The 23,214-nt window shown below is 49.4% G+C and overlaps 1 protein-coding gene and 1 long non-coding RNA gene across 4 annotated transcripts; one reads left to right on the plus strand and one right to left on the minus strand.

Annotated features, from left to right (window-relative positions):
* The first annotated feature begins 111 nt into the window (after window positions 1–111).
* USB1 (U6 snRNA biogenesis phosphodiesterase 1) lies at window positions 112–10,718 on the plus strand. Of its 3 annotated transcripts, XM_007090219.3 has the most exons (7): window positions 118–425; window positions 1,220–1,386; window positions 3,465–3,648; window positions 6,331–6,384; window positions 7,182–7,287; window positions 8,502–8,585; window positions 9,631–10,718. In XM_007090219.3, the coding sequence occupies exons 1-7, from the start codon at window positions 322–324 to the stop codon at window positions 9,733–9,735; spliced, it is 804 nt and encodes a 267-aa protein (XP_007090281.2). In that variant the 5' UTR covers window positions 118–321; the 3' UTR covers window positions 9,736–10,718. The 3 variants fall into 3 exon arrangements, with proteins under 3 accessions (XP_042824253.1, XP_042824255.1, XP_007090281.2); XM_042968319.1 differs by lacking the exons at window positions 8,502–8,585; window positions 9,631–10,718 and adding an exon at window positions 8,344–8,491 and having other exon boundaries at window positions 112–425; XM_042968321.1 differs by lacking the exons at window positions 8,502–8,585; window positions 9,631–10,718 and adding an exon at window positions 8,347–8,491 and having other exon boundaries at window positions 113–425.
* Window positions 9,903–23,127, minus strand: LOC107180391. The gene is made up of 4 exons (XR_001511160.2): window positions 23,027–23,127; window positions 22,766–22,823; window positions 21,503–21,674; window positions 9,903–9,982 (listed from the first exon to the last, which is right to left on the minus strand). It is a non-coding gene; the product is annotated as an uncharacterized LOC107180391 (long non-coding RNA).
* Between the last annotated feature and the right edge of the window lie 87 nt (window positions 23,128–23,214).

Here is a 23,214-nt window from a genome sequence, read left to right on the forward strand (position 1 = left end):
TGGCTGGGAGGTCTGGTCGCGGATGGCTGCAGACAGAGCAACGGACAGAGAGGTCAGGGCCCAGAGCGATCTGTGAAATGGGCACACGAAGGCTGGGGGGTGGGGTTCCGGGAGGCTCCAGGTAGCGGTCCAGGCGCTGCAATCGGGCAGGCAGCGTGGTGTCGGTGGTAGTCTCGCCGGAGTCCCGCCGGACCCCGCCCCTCCAGGCCCCGCCCCGAGGCGGTGCTAACCCGGCCCCCGCCCCTGGAGGGCACTTCCGGCGCAGCGGAATTCCGGGTGCGAGTGATCGCTGAGTCGGCCTCTGGTCTTGGAGGAGGCCCAATGAGTGCGGCGCCCCTGGTGGGCTACAGCAGCAGCAGCTCGGAGGATGAGGATGAGGCCAAGGCCGGAGCCCAGGCGCGGCCGGGGGCTGGAAGCTGCCCTCGGTAAGGAGCGAAGAAGTCTTTTGGGGGAGGGTGCTGGTTAGCGCGACACCCCGACGGGACCCGAGCGTCTGGGGAGAAGGGGCGATGGTGCGGGGCGGCTCTCCAGGATAGGGCAAGAGAAGCAGCGGGAAAGGAGGATCCAGTGGACAGCCCTGGACAAAGCCCCAGAGTGCCCCCTCCTGGCTAGGCCAAGATTAGGAGGCAGGTAACATGCGCTCGGGTCCAGCCACCGCCTCTGGGGTGCACCACAACACCACCCCTGGGTCTGTTTCCTCATTCGGAGAGTGTTTTCATTCATCCAGTAAATACTCATTGAGCACCCGCTCGGGGCCAGGCTCAGGACTGGGACATTCGGCAGTGAACAAAACCGTCGAAGTCTTTATTTCGTGGAGGTTCAGTTCTCAAGTGCCGTGCTTGGTGCTTTGAAGAGCGCCTTTCAAGCAGTATCTGGGTTGATGTCACGATAGCTTTATCAGGTACACTTCACCGATGAGGAAACTGAGGCCCACACAGTGCACATGACCTGTTCAAGACCCCAAAGCTAAGAAGTGCTACTGCAGTTCAGTCTTGTCCAGTTAGGGAATGTGACCTCTGAACCACCTCCTGGGGTTGGTGAGCGACCCGTGAGACAGCCCTGGGGAAAGAGCTTTGTGGTTATCTGGAAGCTGCTTACAGCACCTGGTGGGAAGTAGGTGCACACAGTCATCCCATATAAGGGGTTACAACTTTTATATGTACAGCGGTAGAGAATTCTAGGAGGATAAATGTGCTCGTTTTCCTTTTTTCTCTTGCAGTGCCCAGAGCCCCCTTCCCAGCCAGAGGTTGCCAGTACCTGACAGTGTGCTGCACATGTTCCTGGGCACCGAGGAGGGGCCTGAAGATGACAGTGCAAAACATGGGGGCCGGGTGCGCACGTTCCCCCACGAGCGGGGCAACTGGGCCACCCACGTCTACGTGCCGTGTGAGTAGCGTGTAAAAGACGAGTGGCTGAGACTGATAGGTGCCTCTTGATGGGAGGAAGCTGGCCCCAACCAGAAGGAAGAAACCAGAAACCTCTGACATTGATGGTAGGAGAGAGATGGACTTAGCAGAGAGAGAACAAGTTTCAAGAATTGGGGAATTTTTCTGTAAACTTGGTTTCAGTTTCAAATTCATTGCCTGAAATATTTTTTATTAACCCTGGGTATGTTTTCTCACTCATGAGGAGGTGACCAAGGGAGGGTCTAGGACAGAGTGTGAAGGCCATCCCAGAGTGTGGCTGCAGCTGGCAGTTTATTTCTAAGAGGGCCCTAGATGTGCTGGGGTCAAGTTCCCCTCTCCTCCCAGCCCTCATGAGTGAATGGCAGGCAAAAAATGCCCAGGCTTTGGAGTCAGACCTTGCTTTACTACCCACTGCTCTGGGTACCCGTTAGTAAGTTATTGGACTTCTTACAACCTCAGTTTCCTCATCTCTAAAATGGGGAACACGTATCTCCTAGGACTTTTGTGAAGATTGAATCAGATCGTTTATGTCAGGCTCTTAGCACCATACACAGAGTAAGTGATGGCTCTTAGTATTTTGCATTAGATCAGGTCAACTCTTAGAGCCTCCATTTCCCCATCCACAAAATGAGAATGATTCCTATACTGCCTACTCAGCAAGCCATTTGGACAAATCGAGTAACGCACTGGGTGTGAGCAGACTGTTAACCATGCAGCTCTAGTCATACATCTGATTAAAAAAAAAAAGCGAACATACAATGGTGGTCATTGTAGTGATGTTTGTCTTTGTGAAAAATTAGGAGCATTCTAAGTGTTTATCAGGAGATTCTAAACATCTAATAGGAGGCTTGATAAAAAGTGCTGTTTGTGATTATGGATTAACTATGGGGCTGTAATCATGAGCTTGCCCTCTGCACTGAGAGGAAGGCCATCCAGCATATCATGTTATATGAAGAAAGCCAGTGGAAGAACAGTTTGAATGGTACACTGTCATCTTTTCAACAAATAAAATACATACATTAGTACATACACTGAGAAAAGGCTGGGGAGGGGCGCCTGGGTGGCTCAGTCGGTTAGGCATCAACTTTGGCTCAGGTCATGATCTCACAGTTCATGAGTTCGAGCCCTGCATTGGCTTCTGTGTTGACAGTGCAGAGCCTTCTTGGGATTCTCTCTCTCCCTCTCTCCCTGCTCATTCATTCTCTCTCTCTCTCTCTCTCTCTCTCTCTCAAAAATAAGCATTTAAAATAAAACAAAAGGCTGGGGAGATAGGCATCCAGGTTTGGCAATCTGGATACCTAGGGTAGTGATCTTGAAAGTGGGGTGTATTCCCCTTGGGGGAGAGGTCAAGATGATCCATTTGGAAGAAAAATATTAGAACCTCTTTACATATTCCTTTTTTTCTCATGTCTTAAAGTTTCTGTCCTTGGGGCACCTGGCTGGCTCTGTCAGAAGAGCACACAACTCAATCTTGGGGTTGTGAGTTCAAGTCCCACATTGAGATTACTAAAAAAGAAAGAAAAATGCTTTAAATAAATAAAATAAAATTTCTGTTCTTGAGAGTGTACATTTTACAACACACAATTTTGTAACATACATATTTGTAATTTAGTTATTTTTAATATTTGTGTATTTTTGAGAGAGAGAGAGAGCATGAGTGGGGGAGGGACAAAGAGAGAGGGAGACACAGAATCCGAAGCAGGCTCCAGGTTCTGAGCTGTCAGCACAGAGCCCAATGTGGGGCTCGAACTTACAAACTGTGAGATCGTGACCTGAGCCAAAATTAAGTCTACCACTTAACTGACTGAGAGCCACCCAGGCACCCCTGCATATTTCCTTTTTCACTTAAATTCTTTACAATGGGCATATGTGTATTACTTCCTTAACCATTAAATTATATTAAAATTTTATTAAAATACATACAGCTAGGCTGCTCTCAAAGTCATTTTCTCCTAAAACGCAGAGTAACAAAGGCCTTCCTCTGCCTTCTGGGATTCTTCATTCAGTCACACCACCCTGGCTAAGAGAATGGCCCACCCTATCCGCTCTTCCCTCCAGATGAAGCCAAGGAGGAGTTCCTGGACATGCTCGACATGTTGCTGCCCCGCGCACAGACTTACGTCCCCCGGCTGGTTCGGATGGAGGCGTTCCACCTCAGCCTGTCCCAGAGCGTGGTTCTGCGGCATCACTGGATCCTCCCCTTCGTGCAGGCTCTGAAAGACCGCATGGCCTCCTTCCAGGGGTGAGTGCCCAGTGTTTCATCTGCCTCTCACCTGCTCTCCACGCTCCTCTTCCTGTCCTCAGCTCCTGTGGGTGGGCAGGTGTGGAGGGTACTACCCCAGCCAGCAGGCCAGACGTAAAGGTTAGAACGCTGCACATCTCCTGGAGCCGCCTGCCATATGCCTCATCGTGAGCGACCTTGGGCATGTGACCTAAGTTCTGGAAAACTCGAGTCCTTACCTGTGGGCAGGTCACAGGAGCGGTAGTGGCTGCCTCCAAGGGGACCTGTGAGCAGCATGGCACTTGGCAAAGGATCAGAACTGAACCCTGCCTCCGGTTTTGTCTGCCAGCCTAAGACGTTTTCTTCCTCACCTTTCATATCTCTCTCCTCTTGTTACCAGAGAGCCTTTCCTCCTACCCTTGGGCAGCTCAAAGCCCTGCTCCTTCACTGGGGCTCCACGATTTGGCGTCTCCCCCAGAGTTCCTCAATCCCAGGGATCATCCCATGCTCTGGCGGCGCATACCCTTGTGCTTATTTCATTCATACCCAGTCATTGCCATGTCCATTTCCCTCTATGGAGCCAAGCGCCCGCAGGCCCAGGAATGCGACTTCTCTCTGAATCCCCTGCATCTCTCCTCCAGGTGCTCTGCTGACTGTAGGCATCAAGTGGATGTTTGCTGAGCCAATGAACAGGAGGAGAGAGGGATCCTCTAAATGTTGGTTCCGGAAGGAGCCTAAGAAGCCATCCAAGTGGTGGTTTTATTTGCAGAGCCTTTCTTAAATGAGGTGTTAACCAAAAACCTCGTTGTGTAGATGGGCGAGAGAAGCACAGAAATCTTCTAGCGCAAGCCTCACTCCCACAATGCAGGAGGCCTTAGGCCCAGGGATTCCATAGATGCACTCTGCCCAGGTAGGGAACTGCCCATTTGGTTCAGCCCTTTCTGAGGGCCAGAAGAGGAAGGGAGGAGGTCAGCCTGAGAATCAGAACTAAAACTCCTCTCTGCCTCATTCGATTCCCTCCCCTGACCTTTTTTATTGTCGCCACCAAATTTATTGAGCAATATGTATATTAGTCACTACTCTCTTGGTCACAGGTACCAGAAATCCAACCCAAAGTGGCTTAAACTGGAGGGGGAGGGGAAATTTATAGGCTGTTATAACTAAAAAGCTGAAAATAGTGCTGGCTTCATGTATGCGTGGATTGGGGTGACCAGCAGATGTCAGATGGCACCTGACTGTCACCATCTTTTAGCTCAGGCCCTCTCCACGTTGGGCTTCATTCTCACAAAGGCAAAGAAGGCTACCGGCAACTTGGGGCTGCTGGTCTACCAGCCGGGGGAGACAGCCCTTTTTTCTAATGGCTTCAGCAAAAGTCACAGGAATGACTTTGATTGGTCCGACTTGGCTAACATGCTCTCCGTTTGTGAGTACAGTTAACAAAACCCTTTCCCCTTCTCCGTGAGAATGCTTCCATTCCCCTGCTTCCAGCTCTGTTCTCTGGATAAAGGTGGAATGTCAGCTGTGTTTGGGGCCATGTCACTCGTGGTAAAAATGACCTGTTGGCACCCTGCATCTGGGCTGTGAAGACTGTGAGTGAATAAAACTTCTGGCAAGAAGCCGTGGCCCTGGGCTTCCCTGCATGCGGTGGTTCTTTGACTGGACAAGTCCCTTTCTGGGACCTCTGGAAACTTGGCCCAAGGGCCATTACAAGAGATAATGGTCCCTGAGGGGGCACAGATGTACGTTATCCTCTTGCTCACTTTGGGACCAGAGAATAGCGCCTAGATCACGGAGTTGGCTCCCCCTGATGCTCACCTGCTGGTGCATGGCGTTTCCTACTTCGTGTGAGTTCAAGCCTCATGTTGAGTGTAGAGATTACTTTAAAGAAATAAAAAAGGAGCACCTGGGTGGCTCAGTCTGTTAAGCGTCAGACTTCGGCTCAGGTCATGATCTCATGGGTAGTGAGTTCAAGCTGCACATTAGGCTCTCTGCTGTCATCGCAGAGCCCACTCCAGATCCTGTGTCTTTCTCTCTCCCTCTCTCTCAAAAATAAAAATAAATAAACATTAAAAATTTTTTAATAATAATAAATAAATAAAATATATTTGATAATTTCAAAAAGATATATTGGGGTGCCTCACTGGCTCAGTTGACTCTTGATCTTAGGGTTGTGAGTTCGAGCCCCACATTGGATGTAGAGATTACTTAAAAATAAAATCTTAAGGGCTCCTGCGTGGCACAGTCAGTTGAGCATCCAACTCTGGATTTCAGCTCAGGTCATGATCCCAGAGTGGTGGGACCAAGCCCCCAGTTGGGGTCCATGCTGAGAGTGGAAGCTGCCTGGGATTCTGTCTCTCTCTCTCTCTCTCTCTCTCTCTCTCTCTCTCTGCCCCTCTCCCCTACTTGCATGCATGCTCTCTCAAATTAAAAAAAAAAATTAAAATATTTAAAAAAAAAATAAGATAAAATTTTTGCTAGCATCTGAGTGAAGCTATGTGTTAACTTTAACTGGGTGATTATGTAAGGTCTTATCTTGCTCTAATATTTTAGTGTTCAGTTATATCATCTGTATAATAGGGTAACAAAATGAAGTGTGAAATGAATTAACTGTATTTTCAAAATCCTCTTTTTTAAATATAAATTTTTTCTGATTTTTTAAAATTATTCTTTCTGAAATGTGGTCTTTCCTCTTCTAAATTCCAGATTCTTCTTTATTGCCAACCGGGTAAAGATTTATACCAACCAAGAGAAAACAAGGTGGGTCTGGCCTTGTCTGCCCCAATTTTTTCTTTGTTTATGCTTTAACCAACTCTATGACTATAAAAGCATCTGTTCCCAAATCTGAACCTTTCATTAAGAAAAATAACGAGAGGAACGTGGGGGGAGGGACAGAGGTAGAGAAAAACATCTTGGTAAAGTGAACAAAAGCCTGCCACTGGAAGAAAACCTGGGCCCCTGCCCAGCTCTGTCTCCAGTTGAACGTTTAGCTCATACCTTCACCTCCGTGACCTCTCATTTCCACACTGTCACACGCCTGTCCTTGATACATCCATCAGTGGGCAGTCATGAAGCTTGAATGAGCCAACCGTGTTCCGTAAGTGGTGGAGTGGGTTGAAGCTGGGAGGTAATGGATTAGAGATAGTGACAGTAGGCAAGTCAACTAATAAGTTTTACTGAGACCAGGAGGGGGGTGGCTGAAGATATACCCTCACAGGAGGGTTTTTAAAGACGAGAGCATGTTGAGAGCTGAGGGGAGGGTAGCTGGCACCCAAGAGCCAAGGGTCCAGACTCAGGAGTGATGCGATGGCGGAGAGCAGGGCCACAGAAGCTTGGGGGTTGTAGACATGGCAGGGGGAGATGAAGGCGGTCCTGAAGGGTTGTGAGACCCTGGGGGAGGGTTACAGACAGAGGAAAGAGCCAGCCAGGAGATGGGGCAAGAACCTGTGGCCCCGACCTAACTGCTTTCTCTCACGTCCTCTGCCCCAGCAGGGATGGTTTATGTTCTCAGAGGCTGCATCTCATGCCCGTGTTGTCTCCACTTCTGCCTTCCCCAGAACGTTTGTTGGGCTCGAGGTCACCTCAGGGCACGCCCAGTTCCTGGACCTGGTTTCAGAGGTAGACAGAGTCATGGAGGAATTTGACCTCACCACTTTCTACCAGGTAACAGCCTTTTCTTCTCCACCAGCCCACCTAGAACTGGAATAAAACCATCCTTAAAGAAGCCCTTGTTGGAGGCAAACTGAAGCAAGCCCTCCAGAACTGGCCCATGTGAAGTGTCCCGAATGCCAGTCTTCAGGGGACACACCTCTGGGGGGGTTGAGGGGTCTGAGGTGTAATCAGGTGCAGCCAATGGAAAGTCCAACATTTCTTACAAATCTTTGTTATATCTTAGATATGCACAAGACTTACCCATTGTACTCCATATGGATCCGTGTTTATCTATTTTTTAAGAAGTAGTAATTCTCCCAAATTTTTTTTAGTAAAACTGACACACCAGGAAGAGTTGTAGCTTCACATGCCTTCCTGCCCCTCGCCCTGTGCCCTCCAGGGGTACTTGAACTCCAAATGGAGTATCAGGTTTTTAAAGGGTTTGATACAGTCTTTTAAAACCATGCTGACGTATAGAAGCATGAGTGTCAGTGGAGATTATTAGTTATAACTTTAGATGTTTTAGTTTTTGTCATTTCATCTTAGAAAGTATGTCACCTATTGAAATCTTTAGACAGAAAAAAGAGCTGGAGCCTGCATTCTCTTCCATGTCCCAGATCTAATGACTCTGTGTAAAGGAAAGCCTCTCAGAACAGGACTGTCTTAGTCAGCTGAGGTCACCATAACAAAACACTGTAGATGGAGTGGTTTAAACAACAGAAATTTATTTTCTCACAATTCTGGAGCCTAGAAGTCCACGATCAGGGTGCCATCATGGTCCATTTCTGGTGTGGACTCTCTTCCCAACTTGTAGACAGCTGTCTGCTCCCTTTGTCCTCATACAGAGGAAAGAGAAGAAGCCAGCTTTCTGCTCTCACACAGGCATGAACCCCATCATGAGCACCTCATTTTGATACCCTCCTCTAAACCTAATTATCTCCCAAAGGCCCCACCTCCAAATGCCATTACATTGGGGGTTAAGGCTTCAACATATGAATTGGGGGTGGGGGGGGAGGGACACAATTCAGCCCATAGCAAGCGCCAGCCCAGGGCTGTTTTCTCTATCAGCAGAGGGTGCTCGGGATCAACACTGAGGGTCTGGTCTCTCATGAAGCAGGCCAGGGATCCAGCAGGGATCCTGTGACAACACTGTGACAGATCTACGGTCATGTCCGGACCTGCCAAGGCATCCAGGTGACCGCCTACTCCCTGCTATTCCTCCACAGGACCCCTCCTTCCACATCAGTCTGGCCTGGTGTGTGGGTGACGCGCGTCTCCAGCTGGAAGGGCAGTGCCTGCGGGAGCTGCAGGTGAATTCCCGCTACGGGAGCACAGAGGGTGCTGAGAGGGTGACGGGATGCGTGCCGGGAATGGCAGGGGAGCTGACGGGCCCTGAGGGTTAGGCATGCAAACCAGAATCCCTAGAAATAGCTGACTGGGGAGGGGGCCTCCTCACCTTTCCTTGCTGCTTGAAGGGCAGTCCCGTGGCTGTAGCACCTGGGAGCCGATTAGCAATCCAGACTCTCTGGCCCCAACCCAGACCTAAGAAATCAGAATTGCCTTTGAACAAGATGTCTAGGCATTTGCGTGCACGTTAAAATTTGAGAAGCACGACCCTAGAACACTGGTCTGAGAGAATGCCAGAAGCCTCTCCCGAAGTCCTTGCCCCTCACCCAGAGGCCAAGGGCTTGGGTGCCCACAGGGGCCTGGCTCGTGTCGGAAACGAGTGAAACGTGCCAGGCGTAGGGAACGTCCACCCGGGGAGCTTTTGTATTTTGGTAAGTAGGTGATGTGTCTCACTTTGCCGTCGGGTGCCTTCAGAGTTGCTAATACACCACCTCCGGCAGAGGAGAGAGCGGGGAAGGGCTGTCGTGTGGGAATGCGGACATAGTGTTGCTAGCACTTGTTTTTCAAGGGAGGCCAGAAGTCCAGATTTTTATGTGGAACTAATGTGTATTTTTTTAAAAAAAAACATGTCACAAGCCAAACAAAGCATGTGCAGGAGGGACACATACCCTGGGCCATCGTCAAGCAGCCACCTCTGCCCTTGGCCTAATCATGCTGTGGGGGCAAACAGCCCTGGTTTCAGGCTCCAGCAGATCCGACCCCAATTCCAGTTCTACTGGGTTCATAATCCAGGGCTCTGAGCACCCTTTTCCTCCTGTGCCAAGTTGGGGCGATAGGACTGACCTCACGAGATTACCGAAGCGCAGAGCCTAGAGCCTGCACGGCCCTCAGTCTCCCTCCACCGGGCCCAACCTCTGAAGGATTTGAGTAGGCTGGTCTGGCTTCCAGTGCCCTCTGGGTCCCCAGTTCCCTTTAATGTGACTGTCTTTTCTCGGCTCCCGGTGGAAGACAATTGTGGACGAGTTTGAAGACTCCGAGATGGTGCTGCGTGTGCACGCCGAGCAGGTCCGCTGCAAGTCTGGGCACAAGTTCTTCTCGATGCCTTTGAAGTGAGCACCAGAGGCCCTCGTCCCAGGCCCCTCTGCAGGCTGGGTGGAGATGGAAGAGCCTGCTCCAGTCCATGGGGACGCTCCCAGCCTCCCACTGGGGAGCCTGGCCACGGTCTCTGGGTGCCCGGGTCCCTGGGGGCTGGTTCTCTCCTGGCCCTTCTGGGTCGCCGGTCCAGCGCTGGTACGTGTGGTCATTGTCAGGAACCACCAGTAGAGGGCAGCCTGGGCCTCCTAGTTCTAGGTCTGTGGACCTGCCCCGCACAAAAGAAAGTAGGGTGACCCGATGAGCCCGCCCAGACTCAGCCAGAATCCCCACTGCAGCCCCTCCAACAAATGGCCCCTCTCCCACACCCTTCCCCCTTCAGCTGTTTGGATTTTGATGCCCTTGGCCGCCACCAGGGCTTTTAAAACCATCATGTCCTGGCTCTTCCCCACTCAAGCTAGACACAGGGTGCTTGAATGGGTCTGTCACCCTCCCTCCTCGAAGCGTGTCACTTTTATTTATTATTTATTTTTAGTCTCACCCCTCCTGTGCCAGCAGAGGGCATTTCAGGGCCAAGGTACAGAGTGCTAATTTGTGGTTCTACATCGGTTTTCTCCATTCCTGCCTCCCACTCGCCTCCAGCCAGGTGCCTGGGGAGACGTGAGCAGATGTTTCATTTTGGCCTGGCTGGTGGCTCTAAGCCAGGCCTCCAACGCTCTGTGACCTCTGGCTTCTCATCAGCTTTCCCAAAGAGGCAGCGAGGCGCCTTCCCCCAAAGTTCTCTTTCCGCTGCCTTCAGCTGCCTGCTGTGGGCTGCAGGCGTTCCGAGGGGGCCGTGGAGGTGGGGTCAGGGGGCACCCAGGGCCTTTATTTTTCATCAAGCCTTCACCAGAGCAAAAGGCCAGTCCTCCCTGGTTGTCACCTGGATCTCTGGTGATGGATAAAGAGATATTTTTATGTGGTAGTCTTAAATTATGTTCAACAAATGAAAATTGCAATTTTAATTTTGGCTTTTGTCTGGGACTGCTTCTGTTCAACTAGGTGAAAAGAGGACTTTCCTCTGCCCCCGCCTTCCCCAGCCTGCTTCACGGTGTGGAGGGACTCTTGGAAATCCGTTATGACTGCTAAGGTGGCTGTGAGAGGCATTGACAGAGCCTCAGTCAAATGACAGTGGGGTCACCCGGCCTGCTGGGCCTACAAGTAGCACAAACCACATCCGGCCCAGGGCTTGGCCTGTGGTGGGGGGCGGCCACCCCTCGTCAGTGACATTCAGACCTGACACTGCTGTGAATGCAGCCCTTTCTAGGGTCATGTCATCTGTTCTCCCAGTGACAACCCTGAAAAGTAAGATGGGGGGAGTGACTCTTCCACTTGGACAGAGAAACAGGTTAAATGTCTTACCGCTGGTCCACCCTGACCTCGATCCTGCCCTGGGGCTCCCGGTCAGGACTGCTCTCCCTGTGCACACAACCCTCTGCCCCCCCCCCACCACCACCACCCCAGGCCTGAGGCAAGGGGACCTGTCACTCTGGCTCCCGCTCTGCCTCCTGCACCTCTGGACTTTCCAAGGCAAGTTCCCCCTCAGTGCCCAGACACGCAGGAAATCCCATCCTGTGATTCCCCAACCCCACTGCACTGATCTGCTGATTCAACTCCGACTGCTCGGTCAGTGCTGGATTTTGAGGTCACACTGGAGAGGCAGAAGCAGCCAGGCATCTTCCTGGCATGCAGGGAACACAGCGAATTTGCTGTGCAGCCAACACTTACCGCTACCGGCTCTGTGTCTGGATGCTTAGGGTGAGGGGGCAAGCAGGGTGTGCAGAGCAGGATCCCCACTCCTGACTTCGCACTTGTCAGACTGGGAAGTGCAAGCAGAGTCACCCGGTTTCCTGCACGTTCCGATTTCAACATGGAAGCCAGCCTCTTTCAAGGCAGGCTCTGTGGGCACAGACCACCTGATTTTCCCCCGTCTTGGGCACTGGCTCTCCCCAGGAGAGCCCCACCACCATGAACAAACCCAAGAGGACTGGCTGGGCTGGTCCCAGGGGAGGATGTAGCCCGGATGGAATTACAGTAGGGCAACTTTGAGAAATGGGCCAAGATCAATAAAGGGCTCTTCAGTGGGGAATGGCAGGTGGTGGCAGAGGAAGGAAGTAGGAGACTCACTGAGGGGGGAGGGTCGGCAGGCCGGGCAGGAGGCTGGGCAGAAGGCTGGGCGTCAGGGGCTTGGCGGGAGCCCAGACACTGAGTGTGCCTGCTGGAGCCGCCCGCTCACCAGCGCTCCGCTGACAGTGCAGAAGCAGCTGGGGCTCTTCCATAAGAGGAGATGTGCTTCGAAGACAGAAGACGAGACCGGCACAGGCCGGGGGCCACCCCTCCCCAGGCTGGCTCGGAATAGAGAGATTGCTCTTGATGGGGCTTTTATCACACCAGAGAGAGTGCAAAATCAACACATCTGGCCTCGGTGTCCTCAGATGTTCCCTGCAGGGCAGGGAAGTGATCATCGAGGCCTCCTTGGCCCATTTCCACCTGGCACTCTTGGCTCTCTCCACACGCCTCTCCAGACCACCCCAGCTTTGTTTCCAAGGAAGAGGGAAATTACCTCGGCTTGTTTGTTTCTTCCTTGTCTTGGTACCAGGAGCCTGAAGGGCCCACGGTGGGTGGGGTTGGGGGTGGGGGGGCCTGGGCCTTGTTCCAACCCACAGCGCCTTGCCTTTTTGAGGGACCACAGCCACTACCTGAGCCAGAACCTTCCTTGTACAAACGGGGAGGCAAACCCAAAGAGGGGAAACAGCTCGCTGAAGATTGCCTGGTAAATTAGTGCTTGGGCAGCCCCCAGGCCTGGCTTCTAATCCCCAGCTGTTTGAGACCCTCACGGCACCTGAGGGTCTCAGAGTGAAACTGCTATGAAACCACATGTCTGTGCTTTAATTCAAAAGTTTCCAAGAAAACAAAAGGAGTAGGGGGAGGTTCTAGATGAAATGATATTAGCAAAACGTGGGCAATGTTTAAAGCTGGGTGACTGGGGGTGCCTGGGTGGCTCTGTTGGTTAAGCATCAGACTTCAGCTCAGGTCATGATCTTGTTGGTTGGTGAGTTCGAGCTCTGCATTGGGCTCTGTGCTGACAGCTCAGAGCCTGGAGCCTGCTTTGGATTATGTATGTGTGTCTCTCTGCCCCTCATCTGCTCACACTCTCTCTCTCTCAAAAATAAACATTAAAAAAAAAAAAAAAAAAAGCTGGGTGACTGAAGGCTAGGGCCCACATGGGTCTGTCCTGCCAGTCCCCTCAGGCCTTGGGTGCTAGCCAGATCTGACAGAACCACAGACCCATGTCATGGATAGATGGACAAACCCACCTGGAAGCCCAGAGGTGCCTGTAGGGGCCAGAATCCAAATATCAGGAGCTTCAAGGTCTAGTCACAAGGGATGCCTCCTCCTTAAGTAGGATTTACCCCAGGAGAGGAACCTCCAACGGAGAAAAAACAATGACCAAGCTGTCTGGCTTCTAAGATGGTTCTTGGGCCCCTCTCTTTACTAAGAACATCCTAAACTCAAACTCTTTTATTTTTTTAAAGATTTTTTTTTTTTTTTTTTTTTAAGTAATCTCTACACCCAACATGAGGCTTGAACTTACAATGTGAGTTGCATGCTCTATCTACTGAGCCAGCCAGGTGCCCCTCTAACCCTTCTTTTTTAATTGGTTGATTGGCAATAAATACAGTGAAAGATTGCAATGCATTCAGTTAAACCAAGAATAAGCCTGTTGTCCATTTCTGACAACCACTATACATTTCAGAGTAAAAACTTTAGAAATTTAGAGCATAGTACATGTATAGACCCGTTGAATCACTATTTCTACACCTGAAGCTAATATAACATTGTGTCACTATACTTCAACTTTTAAAACCATTTAGAAATCCATTTCTCAAAGGAGGGATCCCATAGAAAAGGGAGTAGAAATGGACACAATTGTCCCAGCCTTTTCCCCGAAGAACTAAGGCCTTTATGTGTACTTCCTGCTAGAATCTAGTTTTAGCAAGAAACCTGCAAAATCAGTTTAGTGAGAAATCCCCACCCTTGATAATCTGATCAAACTCCCCATCCCCACTACCCGCCCCCCCCACCAGGTGATATCTGATCTTGGCCTGGCCTGCCTCAGCCAGAACCCACCCCAGACTTAATGTCTCCTTTTAGTAATTTTCCATCCACCAATGCCCCCCTCCCCACTTGCTCTTTGGTTATAAATTCTGCCTTGTTCTGGTTGTATTGGGAATTGAGCCCAGGTCTATACTGAAGTCTCTTCCCCTATTGCAATAGTTTGTTTTGTTGGTTTTGTTTGTCTGTTTGTTTCTCAGTAAAATCTATCTTCACTGCTTTAACTTCTATCCAATTCGGTTTCTCTTTAATGGTTTTTGGCGCTGTGACCCAAATCTGAACTACCACTGGACTCTTAGACATGACAACTAGGCTTCGTGGTACACACAGAGACCTTTCGTCTCCAGTCTGTTTGCTGGTTTGGGTATTCGATGATGAATCCTACTCTAGAATCCACCACTCCAGATAAACGTCCCCTGAAGGGGGAGGCCAGATTTTGATTCTCAGGATCCTGAATAAACTCTAGAAGCTGGGTCAGAGTCCCAACCAAGCAGCTGTTTGTAAGAAGCTGGGTTAGAGTCCTGGGTAAACAGAGGCTGGGTTAGTCATAGGCTTTTCTGATTATAAAAGGCTAGATTCTGTAAGGAACAGAGGCTGGGTTAGAATCCCAGAAATTTCTGTTCATAAGTATAAAGTTCATTAATCAAGAACATAGGAGATTTTGGGGTACCTGGGTGGCCCAGTCAGTTAAGCGTCCAACTCGGTTTTGGCTCAGGTCATGATCTCACAGTTTGTGGGATCAAGCCCTGCGTTGGGCTCTGCACTGACGACAGCACAGAGCCTGCTTGGGACTCTGTCTCTGCTTTTCTCTCTACCCCTCCCTCACTCATGCTTTCTCTCCCTCTCTAAAAATAAACAAACATTTAAAAAAAGAAGAAGGAGGAGGAGGAAGGGGAGGGGGAGGGGGAGGGGAAGGGGAAGAAGAAGAAGAAGAAGAAGAAGAAGAAGAAGAAGAAGAAGAAGAAGAAGAAAGGAGGAGGAGGAGGAGGAGGAGGAGGAGGAGGAGGAGGAGGCGGCGGCGGCGGCGGCGGCGGCGGCGCCCTGGGTGACTCAGCTGAGCAGTCGACTTTGGCTCAGGCCATGATCTCACGGTTTGTGAGTTCAAGCCCCACATCAGGCTCTGTGCTGACAGCTCAGAGCCTGGAGCCTGCTTCGGATTCTGTGTGTGTGTGTGTGTGTGTGTGTCTCTCTCTGCCCCCAAATGCCTGTTCACTCTCTCTCTCTCTCTCTCTGTCTCTCAAAAAAATGAATAAATGTTTAAAAAAAAAGAAGAAGAAGAAGAAGAATATGGGAGCCTTTCAACCAACTGAAACCTCTCCTCAAACTCCTGCTGACTATATGCTTGTACAGCGGAATACTGTCCACTTTCTTTCTCATTAGCAAAACTTTACTAAAAACTCTCTTGAGCTACAATGGGCCCTCTGGGGGGCTCTTGGGATAGGACCAAATTAGTCCACCTAAGGGGAGCCCTAGGGCAAAAAGGAACAAAAGTCTCTAATGCACAATGGTCTGCTTTGTTCACTTGTATGAAGCTGAACAGCAACTAAATGATTCAAACCTCATTCAAACTATAGAACTTCTTAAACAATGTCTTCAGAAAATTTGTTCTGATTCGGTAAACCCCCTAGAACTCCTCACAGCACCCCCATTTTCCCCTCCTAGTTCTCCTTCATATCCGTCATGCTCTCCCAAAATGTTCTTCACCAAGACCACCCCAGTCCTTCAACGCCCTGTAACTGTAAGGTGCACGCCCATCTCTTACAGAGGAAGGCAGGGTGCAACCAATTTAAACCTTTATCTCAGAATTAACATGTCATCTGTCATCATCAAGGACTCTCTTAATTCCCAAAAGAAAAGGAAAAGATGTGTTGAATACTTTAGGATTGTTCTGGGAGCATGCTCTCCAGATTCCCTGGTTTACATCAACTTATCCACCTATCTTTTGGCCTGGGCGATGCCACCCCTCGGTTTGGAAAGGCCAAAGGAACACCCTACCCGAAGGCCATCAAGGGTCTCAGACTACCCCTAATTCCCATTAGAAAATGAGGAAAGAAAAATTACTAGAAGCCATCCCTCAGGTCTCTCTCACCAAAACTGATTGGTCATGTATTCAAAGTTATAAACAAAGGAACTAAATGTGCCTAATGATCACCATCAATCAGAGACAACATGGAAAGAGCACTCGGGGCTGGACCTGCCTTTCCAAACAGCCTCAGCTCTGGCCACAAGCTTTGGAAACGGTCTCAGACTAGAGCTCCATGACACATTCCAGAAAAATAATATTAACTGGTAAAAGGCAGACATGTGTAAGTGCCAGACATTAGCCCAGCATTAAGAACATACTAGTTCAAAAACACTGGGAAATCCAGAAAGCAAGCTTATGGTATTGCAGTTAAAACAGCCAGGAGGACCTGAAATTTTTAATCTACAGCAAATTCTGAAATCAGGATCTCCCTTTGATCAAAACGCTTGCTGAAATTGTAAGAAAAAAGGTTGTTGGGTCTGGGAGTGCCAGGCTTCAAGAGGAGGGAAAAAGCCCAAGTCCCTTCCTCACCAGAAAACGCTGGACTCTCCTCCAGTGCCCTCAACTGCCACCAAACTCACAAGGAGAAATAACCCTCCACGTTAAAGGGCACCCACCACACTTCTCATTGACCCCCCATGGCGACACATTCTATCCTTAGCACCACATTGTCCCCTGCCCCCCTTCCTCGGAGTCACCAAACTTTACCAGTGGTGAGTTTTGATAATTTACCTCATAAACTGTCTCTGTCTCAACCCCTTAATATTTCCATGGGACCTCTTAAAGCTCAGCATTACTTTCTTCTCAGTTCTGCGGCCGCGGAAGGCTGTTAGGAAGGAATCTTCTCATGAGGTGGGATATAAAAGTTTATCCTGCGCTGGAAGGACTCCTCCTACAGCTCCCTGACTCCTCCCCTTCATGTCTATGTCCCCTAATAGCTGTGTCTGACTTCCCGGGGGTCCTTTGCCCCCTTCAACTAATACCTATGTCACTGACTATTTAAATCAACTATTAGACAGGATTCCTTCTTCTTTATGGAAAAAAACGAAAACAAAAACCAAAAAACCCCACAAAATTCCACTAATAGGGATGCATATAGATACAGAACCCCTTAAGGTAGAAATAGATCCTTCCATGCCCCTCCCCAGGATTCCTCAATACCACTTAAAGCTAGAAGGACTTGAGGGTCCCCACACAATAATCCAAGGTTTATTAGACAAAAAAAACCTTCTAATCCCCACTTCTAATCCATGTAATACTCCCATTTGGGCCATTAAAAAAAACCAAACAGGGGCGCCTGGGTGGCTCGGTCGGTTAAGCGTCTGACTTCGGCTCAGGTCATGATCTCACGGTCCCTGAGTTCGAGCCCCGCGTCAGGCTCTGTGCTGACAGCTCAGAGCCTGGAGCCTGTTTCAGATTCTGTGTCTCCCTCTCTCTCTGCCCCTCCCCTGTTCATGCTCTGTCTCTCCCTGTCTCAAAAAATAAGTAAACGTTAAAAAAAAATTAAAAAAAAAAAAAACCAAACAAACCAAATAGGCAAAACTATCAGCCCAAGATCCAAGATCTGTCAATAAAACAGTTAAACCCAGATTTGTCTTGGTTTCTAATCCTAACACTATCCTGTCTGCTATTCCTTCCAACCCCTAATATTTCAGTCTTCAATTTGTGTTCCGCCTTGTTTAGAATTCCCGTTCGTAAGGAATCCGATACTTGTGTGCCTTCACCCGGGAAATAACCACCAATGTACCTGGACGGTTGTGCCCCAAGGCTTTGCGGAGGCTCCTAGTACTTCTCACACACCCCACATGGCAGTTTGAGGGAACTAAAATTCCCAGAAGACTCCACCTTAATCCAGTATGGAGATGACTTCCTTCGACGTTCTGACAGTTACCTTCTTAAGGCATTAGCAAGAAAGGGCCACAAAGTGGCTAAAGACAAACTTCAGCTATGCTCTTTGTGCGTCTGACATCTGGGTCATGGTGTTTCAGCTGTAGGGTAAAAACTATCTTCACAGACCAAGGCGCCCCTATGCAACATTTTCCTCTCCCTGAAAGAGGACGACAACTGATAGGTATTTTGGGTCTTGTGGGATATCATAGGATGCAGATATACCTACCTTCTCTATGATTGCCTCACCCTTCTATGTCATGACTAAGGAGTCATCCTCAGACCCAGAAGTCTGGGGCCCCCTATCCAAAGATGCTTTTGAAAACCTTGAGGATTCTCTCTCTACTTTGATTTCCCACCTTTAGGCTTACCAATTACTCCCTGCCATTTTCTTTGTGCATGAACAAAAGGGTCATGCTCTCAGAGTGTTGTCCAAAAAGCATAATGGCCATGGAAGACCTCGACCCAGTGACTAAGACATATGCACCTTGCCTATAAGCCGTGGCTACAACCATCAAGTTTGTCCGACCTACTTCTGATTTAGCATTAGCTCATCTGCTCGATATACATGTTCCTCCTACTGCACAGACCCTATTGCGTGATGAAAACACATAGTACTTTTCTGCATCTTGACTTACCTCTTATGAAATCTTACTATTCTCTCTCTCTCACATCACCAAACATCACCATCAAAACCCTGCCACCTTTCTTCCCTTACCCACTAATGAGATGCCTCACGATGGTGTCTTTAACACTAGACCCTGGTCCCGTCCTAGGTGAGGTTAATCAGAACCCCCCACCCCCCGCCCATCCCCGCCCCCCCCACACACACATTGACCTTACTCTTCATTTCGATGGCTCCTACCTCTGGAAGGAGGATGTGGCCTTCCAGTCTGGATATGCCATCACTGATCAACATAAACCTCTAGAATACTGAGCCCTGCCAAATGTCAGATCAGCCCAGGTTGCTGAGTTAATTGCTCTTACTGTGGCTTGCATAAGAGCAGAAGGAATAAAGGTTAACATATACTTATAGCTGCTATGCCTTTGGGGTAATACATGATTCAGGTATGCAAAACAGACGGGACTCCTGACAGCAGCCAATACCCCAGTCAAAAATGGACCCCAAATAGCAAGACTTCTAAAGGCTTGTTTTTTGGGGTTTTTTTTTTTTTAATGTTTATTTGTTTTTAAGAGTGAGAGAGAGAGAGACACAGAGTGCAAGCAGGGGAGGGGCAGAGAGAGAGAGGGAGACACAGAATCTGAAGCAGACTCCAGGCTCTGAGCTGTTGGCACAGAGCCTGACACAGGGCTCAAACTCACAAACCATGAGATCATGACCTGAGCTGAAGGCTGACGCTTACCGACTGAGCCACCCAGGCACCCCTAGAGGCATTGTTATTATCCCAGCAGATTACTATGGTAAAAACTGAGGGACAATGTACAGAAAATTCAGAGGAGACCTAAGGAAATAGATTGACTGATAAGTATGCTAAATTAGCAGTCTCCTCCTTGACCACCCAAGAAATCCAAGCAGTTTCCAGGCCTTGGGACTACACCCTTGTATCCTCTTTGAGCACCTAGATCCCTGGTAGGATTATTCACCTTCCCTTGTGAGAGAGAAAACTATTTTAGGATGACTCCTAAGGAAATCATGAAAGAAATCCACATGGCCCAAAGGAAAGCTTCAGACTCAGAAAGAATTGGATGGGGAAGAGTTGGATATTTTAGCCATTCGGGTGGACTTTGGAAATACCAAGACGTCTACTCCACAGGCCCCAAGTTTATCTCTCGAGTCATTGTGTGTGGTTTAAACAACACAGCTCACATGGAAAGGGACAAAATGCAGGATATAGTAGACAAACGGTGGTTTGGACTGTTTGGCTTTTATTTTGACCAAGCACTTGCCCCTTACCTCAACTGCCAGAAACATAAGCCTGGAAAAACCATAAAGGTGTGGCAATTTAAAAAAAAAAAAAATTTTTTTAAGTTTGTTTATGTATTTATTTTGAGGGAGAGAGAGCGTGAGCAGGGGAGGAGCACAGAGAGAGGGCTAGAGAGAGAATTCCAAGCAGGCCCCAGGCTGACGCAGGGCCTGGCATCATCATGACCCTAGCCCATCACCCCGGAGGAAACCAAGAGTCTGAAGCTTACTGACTGAGCCATCCAGGTGCCCCTCCCCCGCCACCATTTTAAACCTTGCAACTAGGCATTCTGAGAAAACCCCACACCTACTCCAGTCTATCCTCACAAGGGTCCTGTCCTTTCCATTGTAGTTTTATCACGGGCCCCTTTCTGAGAATGTACATTCATTGTCACACTTACCTAGCCATCACTGAGTCCAACATAACCTCCGCCTCAGCCACTACAGGGTTCCCTGGAGATCCCTCATATGAAAGAAAATGTCCCCAATGCTCCTCTTACCTAGTTTCTCAGAGGGAGCCCAACCACCATAAACCACCTCCAGACAAATCTTTTTCCTCATCCTCAAAATTAGCATGCTTTGGTTATCCTCAGTGACCAGATAATTATTTCTATGACCGCTGTCTAATTCCCGATGATTCTGATTTTTTCTGGGGAACCCAAGCTTATTGCGTGTTACCTGCCAACTGGGCCAGATCTTGCTACCTTGCCGATCTTTTTTTTTTTTTTTAATTTTTTTAAATGTTTATTTATTTATTTTTTGAGAGAGAGAGAGAGAGAGAGAGAGAGAGAGAGAGAGAGAGAGAGAATGAGTGGGGGAGGGGCAGAGAGAGAGGGAGACACAGAATCTGAAGAAGCTCCAGGCTCCAAGCTGTCAGCACAGAGCCCGAGGCAGGGCTCAAACTCACCAACCATGAGATCCCGACCTGAGCTGAAGTCAGACGCTCAACCGACTGAGCCACCCAGGCGCCTTGCTACCTTCCTGATCTTACCAATCTCTTCATCTTACTCTATTTCCTACAATCTCCTTGCATTCTTTTTTTTTTTTTTTTTAACATTTATTTATTTTTGAGACAGAGAGAGACAGAGCATGAACGGGGGAGGGGCAGAGAAAGAGGGAGACACAGAATCGGAAGCAGGCTCCAGGCTCTGGGCCATCAGACCAGAGCCTGACGCGGGGCTCGAACTCACAGACCGCAAGATCGTGACCTGAGCTGAAGTCGGACGCTCAACCGACTGAGCCACCCAGGCGCCCCTCTCCTTGCATTCTTAAATTATCTCTAAAACAATCACCCCCTCCCTCAGGGTCACCTCACTCTTACTGTAAGAACAAGAGGTATTCACAACATTGCAGATCCCCCCATAGGTGAGCTCAGTTCCAGGGAAGGTGAGGTCACAAAAACAACTACAGAACTGGGCCTATGTTCCATCCAGGACCTCACGACTTTTTGGGGAGACATTTGCCACTTTTGGGGTACCATCCCCAGAAATCTATCACCTGGCTCAAGAGGTTAGATTCAACAGAATCACCTATTCATTGCTACTGAAGCCATTCACCTCGTCCCTGGATAATCTCAGCATGGGCTTCCGGATCAGTGACTAGCCAACTACAAGAAACCCACGTAGGCTGTTCTCAACTTCAGTGCCCTCGATGTGACCCTGGCTACAGAAGGAGACACTTGCACAGTGGTCAGACACAACTACTACACCTTCATCCCCAGCAATCTGCTTGACACCTTTGCCACAAGCAGGAAGGGCCGAGAGGTGAATGAAGAAATGTTTCACTGTCATTGCACTCACATTGCCAAGGACAACAGGCACTGGGGCTTCTGGTAGATCTCTGAAGATCTGTGAAGTTGGGTACACATACTGGTCCCGTCTCTAATCTTCATCTATTTGTCTTCAAGGTATCCCTCTCATTCAATGTCTTGTGGGTCATACAGGACAGCAGTTATCTATTGTCAGCAAGGCTCTAAACAAATAAAGGTGACCACATGAGGAAAGAAGAATTTCTAAGATTCTTTGCTTGACCAAACTTTTGTCAGGATCCCATGAACCCTCTTTCCAGCCAGGCCCTTCTGTGTACTTCCTTCTAGAATCCAGTTTTAGCAAGAATTCTGCTAAGTTAATTTATCTAGAATTTTCCACCCTTGAGATCTTATCACACTCTCATCCCTACTACTCCCCAGGTAATATCTGATCACCCTGGCTGCCTTCAGCCAGATCCCCCAGACTCCACGTCTCCTTTTAGTCATCTCCCATCCACCAATCCCCACCCCTTCCCATTCCACTTGCTCCTGGCCTATAAACTACCCCCTTGTTCTGGTTGTATTTGGAACTGGGTCCAGTTCTATACTGGAATCTCTCTTCTCCTATTGCAATAATTTTTTGGATAAAATCTATCTTTGCTAGTTTAACTTCTGTTTGCCTTCCCAGTGGTCTTTTTCTTCACCCGCAAGGTCTCTGAACAGGCCATTTGTAAGCTCAGCCAGATCTCTGTCTGATCTGGGATCTGATCTGATCTGTCTGGTTCCTGGAGGTGAGGCCTGCTGGACCACCCTAGGGCTTACTCTAGAGAAACCTGCCCTCAGGTAAGGAAGGTTCCCATTTCCAGGGTGAGGAAGTGGCAGAGAGGGAAGGTCTCAGTCCCTGGGGCCAGTTTTAGGACCGAGACTGCCCTTGGTCTGGATTCGCAGCCTCTGGGGACTTTAGACCTCCAAGGCCCCCGCACCACCTCAGGCCTTCTGCAACCAAGCAGATCTCAAGCTGCTCCTGAAATAGAATGAAATCTAGCACTTTCAGCTCTGTGCTGTAGAAGTTTTGCCCACTGGCCCATCACCTTGAGGAACCACACTGTTACATTTCACTTGCACAAAACAGTGTCCTCTACTTGGACAGTTAATGTGTGGAAACAGCCCAAACATACCAACCCTCAGCCGACCTTTGCCCCACATTCCAGATAAGGAGGCAGCAGGTAAATGGCAATGGTGAAAAGGGCAACTGCCTCCCTCTGAAACCTGTGTTCTGTTGACCACACTGCCCAGGCAAGGTACCCAACCTCACCTGGTAACTTGAGGAGAGTCACTCAAGGGCCAAAGACATCTTGAGGATTTGAAGAGACCTGGGCCAACAAACCATTAGATTTTTATCTCCCCCCTCCACTTCCACCCCAAGACAGGACTCTTGGGTCCCTCTTTCCTCCTTCCTGACCACCACAGCCTTATAGCCCCACACACCCGCCAGGTGGAAGAAAGAAGAGTCGTCCTTCCTCCTAGCTCCCTCTCTCTCTCTACGGGGTCGCTGGGGAGGAGGGGAGTGTCAAACCTGCTCTCCAAAAGCAAGGGTGGGAGTGACGGGGGCGGGCAGGCAAGGATCCCTTCCTTCCTGGAAGAGTAAAAGGGCCGCTGGTCCGACTCCACCTTCGGCACCTGCTGCAGAGAAGCCCCGGGCTGAGGTACCGCCCCCGGCCCTCGCCCGGGTCCGCGCGCAGAGAGAGCACTGGCCCTTTAAGA

The sequence above is a fragment of the Panthera tigris genome, chromosome E2 (assembly GCF_018350195.1).
Source record: "Panthera tigris isolate Pti1 chromosome E2, P.tigris_Pti1_mat1.1, whole genome shotgun sequence".
Classification (NCBI taxonomy): domain Eukaryota; kingdom Metazoa; phylum Chordata; class Mammalia; order Carnivora; family Felidae; genus Panthera; species Panthera tigris.